The sequence below is a fragment of the Gadus chalcogrammus genome, chromosome 7, assembly GCF_026213295.1.
Source record: "Gadus chalcogrammus isolate NIFS_2021 chromosome 7, NIFS_Gcha_1.0, whole genome shotgun sequence".
NCBI classification, from domain to species: Eukaryota; Metazoa; Chordata; class Actinopteri; order Gadiformes; family Gadidae; genus Gadus; species Gadus chalcogrammus.
The window spans coordinates 15,448,552-15,466,576 of NC_079418.1; the positions used below are offsets into that span (position 1 = coordinate 15,448,552).

The following is an 18,025-nucleotide window of genomic DNA, read 5'->3' on the forward strand; positions in this document are numbered from 1 at the left end:
ACATCCGTTCGTCACCAACTCGGGTACAGTGCACACTTTCGACGCTGAACATAGTTCACAGTTGTTTGGTACTGAAAAGAGAGAGCAGAGAGAGCAGAGAGAGAGAGAGAGACAGAGGAGAGGAAAGAAATAAAATATATATATATATATATATATATATATATAGAAACGTGAAAAGAGGGAATCACTCGTATCTTCTATGTTTTAGAGTCCACATCTCTCCACCTGGGCCAGACCTCTCCATCGGTGGGAGTCTGGGGGCTTTTCCTCCCAAGGGGCCGGTCTGGGCCAGTTGCCCACGTCAGAGCGTTGGCCGGGGGGGCGGCCGTTAGGTGTGGGCCCCCCTGAGGGCCGGTCTGCTCTTCATCTGTGGGACTGGACACCAGGAGCCGCCGTGGTGGTGGTGGTGGTGGTGGTGGGGGGGGGAGGGGGGTGAGGGGGGTGAGGAGGACCGCCAAGCCCCGGAGCTCAGTACTTCTTCACGTTGACGAAGACCTTGATGGCGCCCGTGAAGTCGGCCGAGACCAGGACCTCGGTGTGGTCCGTCTTCAGAGCCCCTGGGGTGAAGGAACCCAGGGAGACACGGTTAGAGGGGGGGGGGGGGGGGGGGTCTCTGTCTGTGTGTGTGTGTGTACTTGAGGGAATAGTTTCACTGTGTGTACACCTGAGGGAACAGTGTGTGTGTTTGTGGCTCTGTCTGTCTGAGGGAATAGTCTAAGAGTGTGTGTGTGTGTGCTTGAGGGAATAGTCTCAGTGTGTGTACGCGCACGTGCGTGTGTTTGTAGCTGTAGCTGAGGGAATAGTCTCAGAGTGTGTGTGTGTGCGTGTACTTGAGGGAATAGTCTCAGAGTGTGTGTGTGTGTGTGTGTGTGTGTGTGTGTGTGTGTGTGTGTGTGTGTGTGTGTGTGTGTGTGTGTGTGTGTGTGTGTGTGTGTGTGTGTGTGTGTGTACTTGAGGGAATAGTCTCAGAGTGTGTCTACACCTGAGGGAATAGTCTTAGTGTGTGTGTGTGTGCACCTGAGGGAATAGTCTCAGAGTGTGTGTCGTCCAGTTCCTGGCTCTCTGCCTCAGGCGTCTCCGTGGGGGTCTCCGGGGGGACGATGAGGGCGGGGTGGGGAGCGAACACGGCCGAGGTCACCACGGCGTTGTGCGCTGTGGGAACACGGTTCAGTCGGTTCAGGGACGAGTGGGAGTTAAACCACAACTATGGAAATGGTTCCTTTGAACCAGAGGCGGTTGGAAATAGAAAGTGAACCGAGAGGTTCACTTTCTGGTTTTAGAATAGTTCCAGCTCCAGAATCAACAAGAAAAGTGAGACAGGAGATACTGTACCTATCAAGGAGTCAAGTTTCCGGGTTAGCACAATAAGAAGACTGAGTAAAATATTGATAAATAAGTCCAATAAAGATGAGTTAAATCATAAGAACTCCACGTTAAAGATCAAAGAACTTCAAGGACTCCCATTTGCACAACGCGTAAGGTGGGCATTGCCAACAGGGGTAAACCAACTGTGCAATCAATGCAATCCTATATTCACACCAACAACGTGTCATCAATAGATTTGTGATTGGGAGGTTGCCCGTATTGCAATGCTACAGCCTACCTTTAATCCCTTCCCAGAAGTCATTGCGGTCGCGCCGAACGGGGGTGAACCTGCTCAGGTCGTGGTACGTGCTCCAGATATAAACGTACTTGTCCTCCGAGCCGCTGACGATGAAGGAGTAGTCGTGGCTGGAACACAACAACATGTCATTGATCATTAAATGATGTTTCATATGACTATATATTAGGGGTGTAACGGTACACAAAAGTCACGGTTCGGTACGTACCTCGGTTTTTAAGTCACGGTACGGTACGATACGGTACGGTTAATAGTTAAGGAAAAAAAAAAAAAAGCAGCAATGAAAACACCAATAAACTTTGTTATGGCATTTCAGTTTCTGAATTCCCAGTGAGCTGGGTTTGTACAGCTCGCTTTTTTTTTTCACAGCAACGGTGATAGTAACACCTGGATGGCGCCTTTTCAAATGCGTGTGCATGTTAAAGTGCTGTAAGTAGACACAGGGAGCCCTATCCATAGCCGGACAGCCTGTCGGAGACCCTCTCCGTAGCTTACGTGCACATCCAATATTTTTAACTATGCGTCGAAACCATTGACCTATTGGTCGACGCAACGGAGACGGCAAGGGCTGTGATTGGTCCTCTAACAAAATCATTTCCTGAATCACTTCTTCGGTTTGACTTTGTACCTTAATTACTTTGTACATTGTTTACTTTGCACCAGGGCCCTGTACCACGAAGCTCGCTTAGAGGGTTAGCGAGGTATGTTGAGCTCCAAGCCTGGGTTAGTTGTACCACGAAAGTCGATCTCTTTTAGCGTCGCTGTATCACCATGGTGACTTATGCTCGCAACCAAACCTGGTCGGGAGCAGTTTTTCGGCTTAGTCTAGCCGGAGATCGGCTACTTAAATCGGCGTGCGCAGCTTCCTAGCCCCTCCTCTGACAATGGCGTCACCATTTGTGGGTGTTCCCGTGGACCCCGGGGCACTTCTCCGGAGACAAGGGTTTTACGGGACAGAACCGATCCCTTGGCATTGTCTGACGATATTCAGATTTCAGACTTTATTGTCATTGTGCAAACAACGAAATTGGGGTTCTTCATGAGAGATACAGATTCTCATCAGAGGGTGTTCGTTATTTGATCGTCCTTTTGGACCTTATGTAGACAATGATTACTTTTGCGCATTGTGTCTCAGTGCTAGAGTGGAGGTAGCGCGTCAGTCTTGAATTTCTGCGCGGGGGGTTCGACTCCCAAGTGACGCGAATTTATGTGAAGCTTAAAAAGTCCTAATTCTCATGCATATGGAATACTTATTCACTAAAGCTTATGGAATTATATTTTTGTGCTTATTTCGAACTTCAACCCATATTTTCAAGGCCGTGCTGGCACCACATCTATGGGGGTAAAATGCATGATGATAGACCGGCGAATTTGAACCCCGGTCGCTGGCGTTTGGGTCTTATACTAATCCACTACGCTACAGCCGCTACCTCTCAGCGGTTGAAAACATGCGATACATTTCTTAAATAGGGTGTATTTAAAGTGAATTCCCTAAATGATAGAATAAGGCAGGATGGACGTTGCTTATGCATTTTTAAATCATCATCATTCTATTTGGATTAATGGCGAACAATTCTGCATTTGGCATAGTTATTTTACAGACAATATGCAGAATCTTTTCACTTATACTCATATAGACTGCTTGATCTATCGTAAAGGTGAGAAAAATTACGCAAAAAACGCCCCTTTCACGTGAACGCGCACTGAACCTAAAGCGGAAAACCTGGTTCAACTAATTGAATCTAAAGTGAGCTTCGTGGTACCATTTAACTCTGATTGCGAGTTGCGGCTCTGTCGAGCCAGGTTTTCCCAAGAAAGCCTGGGTATGTTCAGCGAGTTTCGTGGTATAGGGCACAGGACCAATAAAACACCAAATAAGATTTGAAAAGCTTTGGAAGTGTATTTACAACACTGCTTAAAATGGTTTGTAACATACATACTGTATAAGATAGATCGGGCGATCCCGACGGAGAGCTGCTGAATGGATTACGGAGTCTGAGTTGCCGACTCGCCGAGCACAGCAGGACCGAGAAAAAATAAATAATAATAGTTTAACTTCTGACACCAATGTAGTGACCTCGCCGGTGACATAATGATGTCGAGTCATTAGTAGTTGAAGGTAGTTTTAATGAACCAAAACCAGGTCACTGAAACCCGTAACGTCATAACCAACGGCAGAAAACCGACCCAAAACAAACCCCGGTTACCCCGGCAACCCCCAACACGGTCTCACTCGCGTGCAGGCCCCCACCCTTCTGTTCTTCCAAGGCCCTCCCCCAGCTGACCTAATGATTCGCCCCCACGCTGATTGACAAGAAGAACATTACATGCACATAGAACAACTGGCATAACGGACAACGAAATACAATGCAACACATAACACACAAACTATTTAACTGTCCCAGGGTCGCTACATTACTTTGGCTAAACGGTCCGGGTGGAACTCCGACTTCAGGTTTTAAATTCCGTATTGCAAAACAAGCCTTTACATTCTCCATATTAACGCTATGTACGCCACATTTACGAACCGCGGTACACCTCTGTAACCGCACCGAAGTGCCTGTACCGTGACGGTTCGGTACAAATACGTGTACCGTTACACCCCTACTATATATATATATATATCTATTATATATCTCTCAAGGTGAGAAGGCTAACCTGAAGCTGGCCTTGATCTGGCTGCTGCTGTTGACGTAGCCCTTGTACTTCATGGACAAGGATAGGTCCCGCAGGTCGTACAGGCGGACGCGCGAGTCGTTGGACGTCACCAGGATCTAGATGAACCAATCAGAGACAGAGAGCAGACATGACTCGTGTCATCAGTCGGACATCGGAGACACATGGAATACATACATTCAGTCACCAATAACTATGGGGACGCCTTCCAGAGCAAGCAAAGCAGAGGTGGAATTATTGATTTACAGTGTTCATTCATCTTGTCATTTAACATTAATGAGAATTTAAGATGGCAAATAATGCCCACATTTGAAATATTTGTTAACAATTGAAAAAAATAGGAATCAATTTGATCAATAAATATAAACAATAAATCCATATGCAATTCTGCAAATAATGCGTGTCCTTTACACATGATATTTTTTCAAAAATTACAATTCAGTATACATTCACAGGTCATCCAGACTACACTCGGCTTCCAGTGGAGGGACTCCTAGCGTCGGCGTTCCCTGTTTGAACCAGGGCTCACCTTGTTCTCTCCGGGCAGGGGCTCGATGCCGGTGATCTTGCGGCCCACCCTGTTCCTTCCCCTGGTGGAGCGGACGTGGATCTGGGTGTGGTACTTCAGACGCTGGCGGGTACAACAAACAACAGCCCTCAGGGTCAACACGTTTTAACACAGCACCGACCAGCGGTGGCCAACAGAGGTCTGTGTGCTCCATGAAACTCTGTTGAGTTGAGTCGGTATTACTGACATCGGATGAGAGCTAGTCCCTTACAATATAATACACAACATATAGGATTTAGTGCTCTTTTATGGATTCATTAATCAAATCTTCTATTTTAAAATTTTTAAATCTATTTTAAAAATGTTGACATTATTTTTTACACATAAAGTTACAGTTTTCATGAACATGATTTTTATAAAACATTACTTGTACCCAAGTGTCTTCTCTATAACGTTTTGGGTTAGAGGGTAACTTCACCACTGATAATGGATGGATAAGTCAAGGGCTGAGTACGTCTTAGGACAGAAGCGCTACCTCGGTGTCGTAGAAGATGCAGCGTCCGTCGTACGTCCCGATCACGGCGTACTTCCCGTTCTGGCAGAAGTTGGCGGCGGTGATGAGTCGCGTCTGCCCGTCCACCTCGTTCCACAGCGCCACCTTCTTGTCTGGAATGTTCCACAGCCTCAGCTTCCCGTCCAGCGAGCCGCTCAGGAAGTACCGGTCGTCCTGGGGAGAAACAGGAAGTCAGTCTCCCTCGCACTTCCTGTAGTGCTTGAAAAGAGTAAAGTGCCGGTTGGCGCCCACAAGAGACATGTATGGGGAACGTATGCAGCTTAAGTGAATCTTTGTCTTTATGGATAGGAGAAAAATGGACCAGGGAGTGGCTTGAGAGCAAGGGAAGGGGAGGACATGTTGGAATCATTCCAGGGATGCTACAAGGTGTTTTTCCCGTTTTTTTTCTACAGGGTGAGCCACCAAGCTGCTAGAAAAATCGGTATCATAATTTTTTTTTGCATAGAATTACAGATGGACCCGTGTTTGCGATGCGACATGCAAACCAATAAACTAGGATTTGCAATAACAGCGTCCAGCCAGGAGACCGAAGAGGTGCCAAAGCCTTCTCCCAACAGGGCCGGGGGGCGCCAGCCGGATAATTGCACTATAAGGTTTTATGTCCAAGCGACCACAAACTATAGAGGACAAAGTGTGTCACGGAGAGAACTAATGAATATTTCATCGCTCTAAAGGGCTCCGTGCTCGGGAACATTGCGGTTGGGTTGAGTGGGGGGGGGGGTGTGGGGGGGGGGGGGGGTGCTGACCACTTACTCTGGGGTGGAAGGCGATGGCCGTGACGAAGTCGATGTGCTGGAAGCAGCACAGACACTCTCTCCTGGAGATGTGCCACAGGCGGACTGTCTTGTCCATCGACGACGAGAGCAGGAAGAAGTTCTGCAGACATAGGGGAGAGAAACAGTGTTTGACATGATGGTGGATGTTTCTATTGTCATTTAGCAGACGGTGTTATCCAAAGGGTCACATTTAGATGCATGCAATTATCAGCAGGTATGTGTTGGGCCTCTTGCTATTAATACTCATAGAGCTACTTTACCTGTTTTTGATGAACTTTGCATAATTCATCTTTATGCTGAGGGTAATATTTTTTACTATAATTCTTATTGTTTCCAAAAGCCAAACAGCCTTTCCGTTAATGCGCTGAAAGATGCTCGTAATAATACGCTTGAATTGAAACTTAATTAAAATGAAACAAAATGTATGCTGTTCTCAAGATGGAGATCACAATAACTCTATGAAGACAAAAAAACTCTAAGATATACTACTGTGAAAGTTCAAGGTGACACAAGGTCCTTGAATTTGGTGACATCTAGTGGAACGGAGGGGTCAGATAGTGAACATAACAAGTGTGTTTCAATGAATGTACCATTGCATGAAGTTAAGAAATGTGGTGTCTTGGTACCTTTAAAATTAGCCCATAATATCTCTATATGGATTGGGCGTGTGCTATTTTTCTGCAGTAGCCCAGAGTGGATAAACGGCTCTAGAGGGAACGCCTTTAAAATAAAATGTGTCTTAGGATGGTGGGGGCGTGGTATCCCCATTGCGACGACCAATTTTTGATATTTTTTTCGTACCGTCGTTGTGTAGGACCAATAAAATTCTGGTATAAAAACCTCAACTGTTGCAATAACTGTCATGTTATAAATATATTAACCTTTATTTTATATATGTATATATATATATATATATATATATATATATATAGTACATTTTAATTTACAACAGTGCAAGTAATCATTGGCTTGTAGCGCCTACTGCTATCGAGATGAATGATCTATATATTTTTATAACGGATAGCGATAATAAAAAAAAAAGGCCACTACCTACTGGCACCTTAAACAATACAGGATACTGTAGTCAGACGAGGGGGGGGGGGGGGGGTTCACATTGACAACCTTATCACTAAATTGGGACAATCTTTTTTTATGTGTTTTAACAGAAAGAGAACCAGCCTTTAAGACGTAGGAACCAGTTTTCCTATCAGTTTTGGATTATGACGATGACATTTATAGACGCGCTGCTGCCTTTACACTCAGCCCCTGAGATTCTGTCAACCACTCCGCCCTTAGGCTCATCACTCTTATTATGAGTTATTATTATTTAAAATACTCATCAGTGTATCGTACATGAAAAGGTCAGTTGGAGGGACGCATTAATAATTGCTTTTTTTTATTTATAAAGCTGATGACGGAATACTGCCGTCTTATATAACATCCATGTTGCATTGGACCTTTGGTGCACATAAACTGGCTCCGATGGCTGGCTTGTGATGGCTGCTGCTTCAGGCCCTGGTGCAGAACTGCTCTTGGAAGGACCTTAGTGTTTAGTGCAGGAGACTCACTCGAATGCAGTGTCACCTAACGATCAATACACTTTACCCTTTGGGACGATTTAGGAACGTACTTAATGACCGTCATGCATCTGCCTGTAATTGTTTGAACCGTGTGTTACAATGTCTCTGTTTTGTTGTACTGTGTAATCTGGGCGTCATTTTAAGTGAGGCTCCCCTCAATGATTCCCATGAGAATTTAAAATAAATAAATTAATACATTTATGAGTGATCGCTCTAAAATCTGACCTGCATAGTTGAGTGTGCAAGAACTGAAAATATGTATTTATCACCACAATATGGGTTATTGTATACATTATTTTAAATACATAAAAATGCGTTCTATATTTGGCCTTGCCATAATGTACGTTTGTGTTGATTTCAATATATTTCTGAGTGCTGATAAGTGAACGTAGGAGGGCTTACTTTGGACCAGGAGAGGTCCAGCAGGTCAGCGGTGTGGCCCTTGTACTTGCAGAAGGGGATCTGGCGGAATGGGGCGTTACGGTCCTCCGAGTCGGGGTCTTCAGGACCCCCGTTGGCCTGGGGCAGGGAGGGACATTTGTTGTTACCTATTGTAGTTATTTTTTATTGTAGTTATTTTTTGTTTCATGCAATATCTTTTTTTGGAATGGAAATGTAATGTTTACCCATGCCAATGAAGCCCTTTTAATGTAATTGTGACGGAGAGAAAGACAGACAGACAGACAGACAGACAGACAGACAGACAGACAGACAGACAGACAGACAGACAGACAGACAGACAGACAGACAGACAGACAGACAGACAGACAGACAGACAGACAGACAGACAGACAGACAGACAGACAGACAGACAGACAGACAGACAGACAGACAGACAGACAGACAGACAGACAGACAGACAGACAGACAGACAGACAGACAGACAGACAGACAGACAGACAGACAGACAGACAGACAGACAGACAGACAGACAGACAGACAGACAGACAGACAGACAGACAGACAGACAGACAGACAGACAGACAGACAGACAGACAGACAGACAGACAGACAGACAGACAGACAGACAGACAGACAGACAGACAGACAGACAGACAGACAGACAGACAGACAGACAGACAGACAGACAGACAGACAGACAGACAGACAGACAGACAGACAGACAGACAGACAGACAGACAGACAGACAGACAGACAGACAGACAGACAGACAGACAGACAGACAGACAGACAGACAGACAGACAGACAGACAGACAGACAGACAGACAGACAGACAGACAGACAGACAGACAGACAGACAGACAGACAGACAGACAGACAGACAGACAGACAGACAGACAGACAGACAGACAGACAGACAGACAGACAGACAGACAGACAGACAGACAGACAGACAGACAGACAGACAGACAGACAGACAGACAGACAGACAGACAGACAGACAGACAGACAGACAGACAGACAGACAGACAGACAGACAGACAGACAGACAGACAGACAGACAGACAGACAGACAGACAGACAGACAGACAGACAGACAGACAGACAGACAGACAGACAGACAGACAGACAGACAGACAGACAGACAGACAGACAGACAGACAGACAGACAGACAGACAGACAGACAGACAGACAGACAGACAGACAGACAGACAGACAGACAGACAGACAGACAGACAGACAGACAGACAGACAGACAGACAGACAGACAGACAGACAGACAGACAGACAGACAGACAGACAGACAGACAGACAGACAGACAGACAGACAGACAGACAGACAGACAGACAGACAGACAGACAGACAGCTTGTCTCCTTAAATATCACCCAAGTTGTCTCGATCCGACCTTTATGATCGACTTTCGGGAAACCAACAGTGCCTTGCTGATTAAATTAACGTGCTAAAACGAGACTTGTAGTCTGCTGTGCGTCAGCATCGATTCCAGTGTGCGCAGGAGGTTTTCCAGACCACTGCTTAAAGAGCTCCTTAAAGGGCGTGTCCGGCGACTCACCCCAGGGTCCGTGTCCGATTTAGACGAGCACATGCTTTCCTGAGAAGGGGACGGCGACACGCGGCCTGTGGGAGACAAAATGATATAACTGAATATATACACACACATATATAATACATGCATACAAACAATCCATCCATATGCACCCAATTCTTTCTATTTCCTACAGTTGCACTCTGTCCAGTGGTTTTTAAACTTGGGTCATGCCAGACCACCCACATTCTTATTGGAATACTTTGATTGCTCACTTGTGTCACTTGCTGATAAATCCCCAAATGTAACCTCCTCTTTCCTTCGTCTTACTGCAATGCGCTATAGAGCTCACGCACCTTCAGTGTTGTACTTGATCCTCATGTTGTTGAAGTAGTCAAAGGCGTTTTTCAAAACCCAGATGCGCACCACGTTGTCCTGGCCCGCGGTGGCCAGCAGCCGGCCGCAGTGGGAGAACTTCATGGTCCAGACCGCCCCCTGATGCCACGACACACAGCGCAAGAATCAATACACAGCTCTTTCAGTTAAAATCCATATTTTTTTGAATGAAATGAGATTTATTTATTTTAAGAAATATGTAACATATTGAATACTGATCCTAAAAAAAAATAGGAGGCTTTTTTGTACATTTATGGACAGTGATGCGAGACAGGGACGTTTAAGGAGAGAGCGAATTACGTGTAGCAAAGGAACAAAGGTGGGAATCAAACCTTGGTCTCTACACCGAACTGGTGGTTGAAACTGTGAACTGGATCGAATCGATTCGGGATATCAGATGGGATACCCTGCCCTACGCGGTGGTCAGATACCATGGATACAAACAAATACTAAATGCTTATTTTAAAATACTGTACCACCAAGGTTGATAAGCTAGTTCAAAATCGACCCTACATTGACATCACAAACGGGAGAGTCCAGCTCAAAATGTATGTTGGCTAGATCAGTCATCAGTACACTTGGTGGGCTGGTAGGCTGATCCATCAACAGTCTAAACTTTAAAGCTACAAATGCACTACAACAATGCTAACTCTGCTACAGCCAGTTAGGGCCGCTACAGTCCGCTATGCCATAGCTAGCTTATTTAATTTTCGCACCGTCAAAGACCCAGACTCCCCGCAAATCCTCAAGCGTAGAAGGTAGAGCAAGCAAAACGCACTACGCTTAGCAAGGACTGCCAAACAGAAAAACAACGCTTCATCAGTCCAACAACAATCTGCTAAATGGGTTGGAATTAGCTTTCTTACTGCAATTTGTATTTCATCAGAATCAGTGTTACTGTCGAGTAAGCGTGCAAGGAATTGTAGTGTGGTGTATACTTCTTTATTTCTGTATCAAAAAATGGCGATAGGCCGAAAGGGTTCGAAAGGTCTCGTAAAGGCTCTGTGTATATATCCGACTGCCTAACGATCAGTACCTACGGCCGAACTACCATTAACTTGTGTTGTTGCACTAAGCATCAGTCCACTGGGATATAACTGACACATGTGGGTCGCAGGTTCTTCCAACGCACAAATTGGGTCAAACACACACACACACACACACACACAGGCACGCCTACCGTGTGTTCCCCACTGAGGTCCTGGACGACCTTTATCTGATCGAAGTCGAAGGGTCCCTTGAAACTGTGCGCCGCCTTGAATTTGGCGGGCCGCGTGTAGGGCATGCCCTCGTCGTCGCTGGAGGAAGGGTCATCAGGGTCCGTGTGGAATACTGTCACAATAAAAGCGCGGGAGGATTTGGCGGCGTTAGGGGTGAGCGTCAGACATATCGTACTGACAGATTGTGAAATTAATGTTAGAGGATGAAATAACTTCCCCACATCAGTTCAATTTATTCTTTGATAATATATCCACATTAAGGACACAAGAGAAATAGTAAATACTTTTTAGAATCCTGTTTAAATGTGGGCTGATCTACGTTTTTAACATTGGTTTGCAAACATTGCCTCAGATCTTTTTTAGGACAATGCCAATCCGTATTCTAAGTTTATCTTCATACTTGGGAGTCTAGGAGTCCAAGGGAAAGAAAATTGAGCCCAAGGTCCACGCTTTGTCCTTGGAGCGGGGATGGCCTGCTTTAGATTCCCCCTCCTCTCCCAATGGCCTACCTTCGTCGCGGACGCTCTTCACTTTGTTCACCGCCTTCTCTCCGTACTCCTCTGCCAGATGCTTGGCTCTCTTCACAGACTTGCCCAGGAACTTCTTCAGCTGCGTCCTGGATGAGGGAATAGGTCAGTTAGTCCATCAGATTCCGATTGAATCAAAGTAGTAAATCCCAGAATGCATCATTAATTCCAGAGTAATTAAGCATTTTGAAACACAGAAAATTACACGCATATAGAAAATAATGTAAAATATATACAGATAACTTAACAAGGTTTGAAAGGGGACGAAGCAGGGGAGCCGAAGGAATAAGGAGGTGAATCTTACGTCTTCTGTTTGAGTTTCCCGCCGTCTGTGTCCGACATGGCGGCCGAAGCCTTGTCGTCGTCATCCGACTGCGCTGCGTCGTTACTGACAACGACAACAAAAAACACAACAAACATCAATCCACATGAGAAACATGAAGAAACGGGTAAAAGGTAAAGAGTTTAGGGCCCTGATGAAGAAAGGGGGATTGGTAGGAGCAACAGGCCCTAATTAGGCCAAAGCTTACGGGTTAAGAGCCTTAATTAAAATGTAATACCGGCAAAAATTGAACCCAGAGTCTTTGTTTTGGCATGTATACCCATCTAATAAGCCCTCCAGATTCCTTTTTTCATTGAAAATCGAGTATAGAGTTTGCCCGGCACAATGTTTACCGCCATGTTATTGGTTAGGGGCACCGCGGTGCGAACGCTTCTAAATTACTTAGAAACCACACTTTTTAACCACTAATATTGCTCAAAATAGCACCAAACCCCTGCAGTAGCATGATTGTATTAGCGGTTAAAAAGTGCAGAATTAGAAGCGTTCGCGCTGCCCCTAACCAATAACATGGAAGCCAAACGGGCAAACTCTATCCTCGACTTTCAATGAAAAAAGTATCTGGAGGGCTTATTTGATGGGTATACTTGCCAACAACAAAGGCCCTGGGTTCAATTTTCGCCGGGATTACACTTTGAGTAAAAGGGTTAGCGACTTCAGACTTCAGGGCCGGCTCCGTACGTTATGTACTCCTTGGTCCTCCTCATGATGTGGAGGGTGAGGGGGTTGATGGCCGCCGGGAGCTTCTCCTCCGCCTGGATCAGAGGGATCTCCTCCCCCGTGTCCAGGTTCTTGATCATCACGCTGGCCAGGATCTCCTGCCACAGAGCAGGGTCACATGGTCCAACACCATAGGAGTCAACTCAGGGCAGACGAGGAAGTATATTTTAGATATCCATGAAATTAAAATCAACAATCTGGGTCCCTCCCAGACACGCTTGTTTTTTTCCTCTTCCATCATATGATGGCAAACACACTGGGCAGACACAGCTTACTTTTTACTTTACTATTGAACAGAGAACTAAAATGATCTGTTGAGAGGGGAAAATAAAAGGGAGAGTTGAGGAGCTCATCCTACGTCATCGGTCAGCTCTCGGCCAGAGTTGGAGCGTGGCCGCTGGGGTCCGGGGGTGTGTTCGCCGCTGGGTGTTGAGGCCTGCTCCCCCTCGTTCTCCTGTTGAAAAGGACACGACCACAAGGTTACATTCAAAACCCATAGCGGCACTGACGCACGACGATTAATCGCAACGATACTGACAAACTACGCCAACGCAAACCACAACTACCTTGTTACATTAATCACAGAGATACTGTGAAACTACGATAACGTAAACCACAACCACCTTCTAACATTCATCACAGAGATACTTCTGACACACTACACTAGCTAGTGTAATCCAAAACCACATGTTACATTAGATTGAGACACTGACAAAATAAGCCATCTTGCTTAAACCACAACTACCATGTTACATTAATCACAGAGAGACTGCCATGCAAGGCTAGCTAGGTAAACCACAACCACCATGTTGCTGTAAAGACACACGTAGATACAGAAAACCTACAACCACCTTGTTGGTTTGAGAAAAACAGACACACAACAAGTCGGAATCAGAAATTGCAACGTTTACTGTAATTTCTATTATTTGACAGTAACATCCCCAACAAACAAACGTCAAATTAAACATTTGACAGAAACCTCTATAACAAACGGATGTCTAATGTTTAATTTATTAAATGAGACAGTAACCTGGTCAACAAACGGGCGCGCCAACAGCAACAATAAAACTGTGAGAGACTCCAAATGGAAATAGCACCAGGGGTAGACGTTTAGGGAGCATGCGCTCAGCCTAGGGTTCAGAAAGCTCCAGTTTAATAATTTAAAAAGGTACGGCCTCCAGGCTTACCCTGGCAGGGTTCTGGAAGCTAAAGGTTAACGGGGGCGGTTGTGTCTCCAGTCTTACCCGGGCCGTCACCACCTTCTCCCCGCTGGTGGCGCTGGCGAGGTCCAGGGAGTGCTGCAGCTCCCGGGTGATGCCCCGCACCGTGCTGCTGGGAGACAGCAGGCCAGACGACTCCAGAGAGTCCACGGGTGGGGGGAGCCCTGCTGACACACACAGCGGACCAGAAGACACAGGGCTCAGGTTAACATGGGCAACCACATCCAAACACGCAGGGTTAAGATAGGCAACCAGACCATAATACACAGGGCTTATGTTAACATGGGCATCGGGCAATGATAATGTACTAAATGACAATATATAAATACACGGTGAGGGTTAGTGTAGGAAACGACATCATAACACACAGAGGTGGAATTAACATGTAAAGATACCATAAAACGAACATGGCTCAGGGCTAACAAGGGTAACAGTACCAAGAAACAATGCTTAGGGTAGGGTTCAACAAAACATAAGGCAATCTTCATTATAACAATAATCAGAAAGATACATTTAAAACAATACTGAGTATATGACATACAATATTCGTCCACACGGTGAGTCAACATGGTGAGAATAATATTATATATTTTCATGGATCAGGTCCCTTAACTTTGGTAAGCAGCCTAAAACCAGCCCAGCATTGACAGAAGCCCTTTAAACATATTTACGGTGGGCAATCGGTAGAACTTGAGGTTGAACGTGATCAAGCACTTTGGTCAGGGTCAAGTACTGAGAGCACTCCAGATGTGGTTTACCTTCCAATCCGCTGGGCCGGGCCTCCTGGCTGCGCTTGCCGAGCGTCAGGGTCTGCCAGGACGGGGGCGGGGGTCTGGGGGGCGGGAAGGAGCCGGGAGGAGGGGGTCTCGAGGGAGGGGGCTTCTTGGTGCTCGCCACAATGTCTGGCTCCGCGGCCAACTGCCGCGGCGGTTTGGAGGGAACCGAGGAGTCCGAGTACGCCTGGTCAGAGAGAGGCACCTGGTCCAAAATGTCCGCCGGTCGGTGCACCCGCTCGCCCCCTCCCACAGAGGTGGGGAGCGGGGGGAGGGGTGCGTGGCGCTCCAGGGTGCGCGTGACGTCCGGGCCCTGGCTGTGTTCCTGGGGGAGGAGGGGGATGTCTGGGAGGTCGGAGGCCAGGAGGGGGGAGGGGAAGCCAAACACCAGCCCGACCCCGTCAGACACCTGCGCCTCGTCCGGGAGTCCCCTGGGCTCGGGGTCCGCCACCGGCCCGTCCACCTCCACCGTTGAGACCCCCTCATCTGGGACCTCCGGCGCGGGCCTCACATCCACGTGGAGCCGCTCCAACAGCTGGTCCACCTCCCCGGCACTCCCTTTCTGGCTCTCCTCTATGATGCTGTCGATTATCTGGTGGGCGGTGGCAGAGACACACGCATTGTAATACATGTATGACTGAAACCACGAGGACACACAGTGACTAACCTAGACCTTAAACACAATAGAGATTTGCCCCCAACTATTTACTGCGGTTTATTTATTTATTTTAGTATACCGGCTAGGGCGTGTGACTCCCAACCGAAGGGTCCCGAGTTCCAACCCTACCAGCTTATCAGGGACATTGTGCGTCTTGAAAGATGTACTTTGGATCAAAACATTGACTCAGTGAAATGGCATACAAATATGTTAGATATGTTACAAAAGAAGCAAGTGTTGGAGGAAAGCTTGGTTGTTCAATCAACGTCTCTAAGACACATGAGCTGCTTCTCGAAATTTCTAAAGCTTTGGACGTTAGCCAGAAGCCAAACCAGCTATATTCGTGTTCAGCATTAGCAAAACAAGGCTGGAATGCCTCTTTTATGAGCCCTATTAAAGCCACAATTCACCTACATCACATAATTGGCTTAATATCCACTTAACCACCACAATTACATTTGACAAGAGACCCCCATTGCCAAAGCTTTAGTTCCACACTAAACATGATATATTGCTAGTTCCCTGGGTAAGTGGATATGATTTACCAAATATGGAAGAGTTGTGAAACATTGCTTCCATAATGGACTAAAAGCATGATATTACACTATAACCCTATCTCAAAGACTCAATTCTATTTATTTATTTTAATCTATTTTTAATATCGAAACCATACAGTTCCGCACATGGACGATAACATTTTGTTAAAAACAGAATTAATTAATTAACAACAACAATTGTGGTAAAACACGTCATCCATAACGGAGAGCTTGTATTTTGAGAGAGTTCTTCTACCTGAAGGGAATCATCTTGGGGTTCTGACGGCGATGATCTGCTAGTCTCTTCCTGGGTGGGGACCACAGACTCCTGCAAGAGTGGTTCAAACCCAAACTGTTGTCCTTGACCTCGATACGAGTGCGTCATACTAGAAATAATGGTTCCGTTTGGATTCAACATGACGGTGGGTTGAAGATGAAAACGTAGCCCCCCAATAGATACATTCGAATTTCCTGTAGAATAATCGCTTATTCAAGTTATTTTAATTGTTAGCTTGTTTCTGTCACCCAGAAACGTAATAAATGTTGTGCGTCTATACATGAAATCTGTAGAGTTGTAAGAACTATTCTGATCTTATCTGATAACTTACAGCACAAAGTCAAGAAAGCTTGTCAATGCAGCAATTGTTTCAATCAAGCTAAAGGGAACATTTCTGATGCTAGCGTATCACACACAGTGCCAGTGGAAACCATTTAATCTAGACTGTGTTTATTGTCAAACATACCTGAGGCAAAGGCCCGAAAAACTTGGCAGGTGACCTGAAAAAACAAGCAACATGTTAACACAATTTCGTATGAGAGTGTAATGTGTAACGTGTAATCTAAATATCTAATGATGTATATAAAAGAAACAATATAGGCTTGTGAAGTGGGGCCTAGTTTGTTTTTATGCAAGAACCAGACCAAAAGGCAAATGGATTTTAAGCAAACAACTGGGGCATGTCGAAGTAGACAAACACTGCAATGGAGATAACTCGAACAGAAGGCCTAAACTTGATTTATAATGCACACTGGACTCTGAATTCACAGTATTTAAATCTTTACACTGCATTTGGTGTAAACTTGATTCCATCCTTCGATCCAAGCAGACCAAAGTGCAGGGTAGCCGTTCTTGCCATGGTGTTACATGTCCCCTGATCACAGGGAGAACATGTGACTGAGGTGTAAGGTTGGACTTTCACTACACAAAAACATCTGACCTGTCCACCCGACTCCCCCTGTCTACCGGGTAAACACGTCCCCGCTCTCAGCGGAACAAGGAGAGACAGTGCAGACGAGTGCTTACAACTCAAGTGTAGGCATTACATTACAACCTGTTTAATCAGGTCTTTTCAACCTGTATTTCGTGGTAATATTCAGCCCTGGTCACACGCGTGACTGTTTGGTTAGGAGCTGGGGTAGTCCATCGTCCTCTCAAACAGTCCTAATAAAACTAGGCACACATTAAAAGATGTTTGCTTACACTTTTGGAGATGGGGAGAAATGGACGTCCTCCGGGGCATCGTAGAACTCCTCTGTGTCACTTGTGTCTGACGCCATGCTAAGTGTAATTAGCTTTGGCCGTGAGCTAACTGGCTAACTTTCTATTGCAAAAAAGTAAATTCATGCGATCGGTTCTTCGATAGAAGCACGCCAAATGCGAAATAGGGACGACCAAAAAGCCCTATTCACGGAGGCTAGGCGTCACGGAACCACCTCTTCTTACCCATAAACGTCAACACATAACGCTATGGATATGTTGTCACTTTAGCCAACACCTAGTGCTTTAGGAGTCGATCATCAATCCGACCCGGTTTCTTCAATCGATTAGACCTGCCAAACCAGGGAATATATATAAAGACATGGGGATAGCTATCTACGAGCTAATTTAGCTACCATCTAAATGACGATACACCTAAAAGCAATCCAATAACATAAATGGTGTCCGTTACGA

At 45.9% G+C, this 18,025-nt stretch overlaps 1 protein-coding gene across 2 annotated transcripts; it reads right to left on the reverse strand.

Annotated features, from left to right (window-relative positions):
- Window positions 1–437: 437 nt before the first annotated feature.
- wdr44 (WD repeat domain 44) lies at window positions 438–18,025 on the reverse strand. Of its 2 annotated transcripts, none has more exons than XM_056594076.1 (20): window positions 17,555–18,025; window positions 16,818–16,851; window positions 16,331–16,402; window positions 14,866–15,472; window positions 14,132–14,271; window positions 13,246–13,341; window positions 12,849–12,985; window positions 12,132–12,215; window positions 11,810–11,916; window positions 11,261–11,412; window positions 10,041–10,179; window positions 9,712–9,776; window positions 8,138–8,254; window positions 6,133–6,255; window positions 5,341–5,532; window positions 4,827–4,928; window positions 4,280–4,395; window positions 1,604–1,731; window positions 1,018–1,152; window positions 438–557 (listed from the first exon to the last, which is right to left on the reverse strand). In XM_056594076.1, the coding sequence occupies exons 1-20, from the start codon at window positions 17,629–17,631 to the stop codon at window positions 469–471; spliced, it is 2,712 nt and encodes a 903-aa protein (XP_056450051.1). In that variant the 5' UTR covers window positions 17,632–18,025; the 3' UTR covers window positions 438–468. The 2 variants fall into 2 exon arrangements, with proteins under 2 accessions (XP_056450051.1, XP_056450050.1); XM_056594075.1 differs by having other exon boundaries at window positions 14,132–14,274.

What these genes read in the sequence shown, in the direction of transcription:
- wdr44 (XM_056594075.1), bottom strand. Translation starts at nt 17,631, where the DNA reads ATGGCGTCAGACACAAGTGACACAGAGGAGTTCTACGATGCCCCGGAG. An exon ending in GGGAAACTCAAACAGAAGAC is followed by an intron (nt 11,917 to 12,131) that starts GTAAGATTCACC and finishes TCCCTCATCCAG; the next exon opens with GACGCAGCTGAAGAAGTTCC. An exon ending in AATCGGACACGGACCCTGGG is followed by an intron (nt 8,255 to 9,711) that starts GTGAGTCGCCGG and finishes TCCCTGCCCCAG; the next exon opens with GCCAACGGGGGTCCTGAAGA.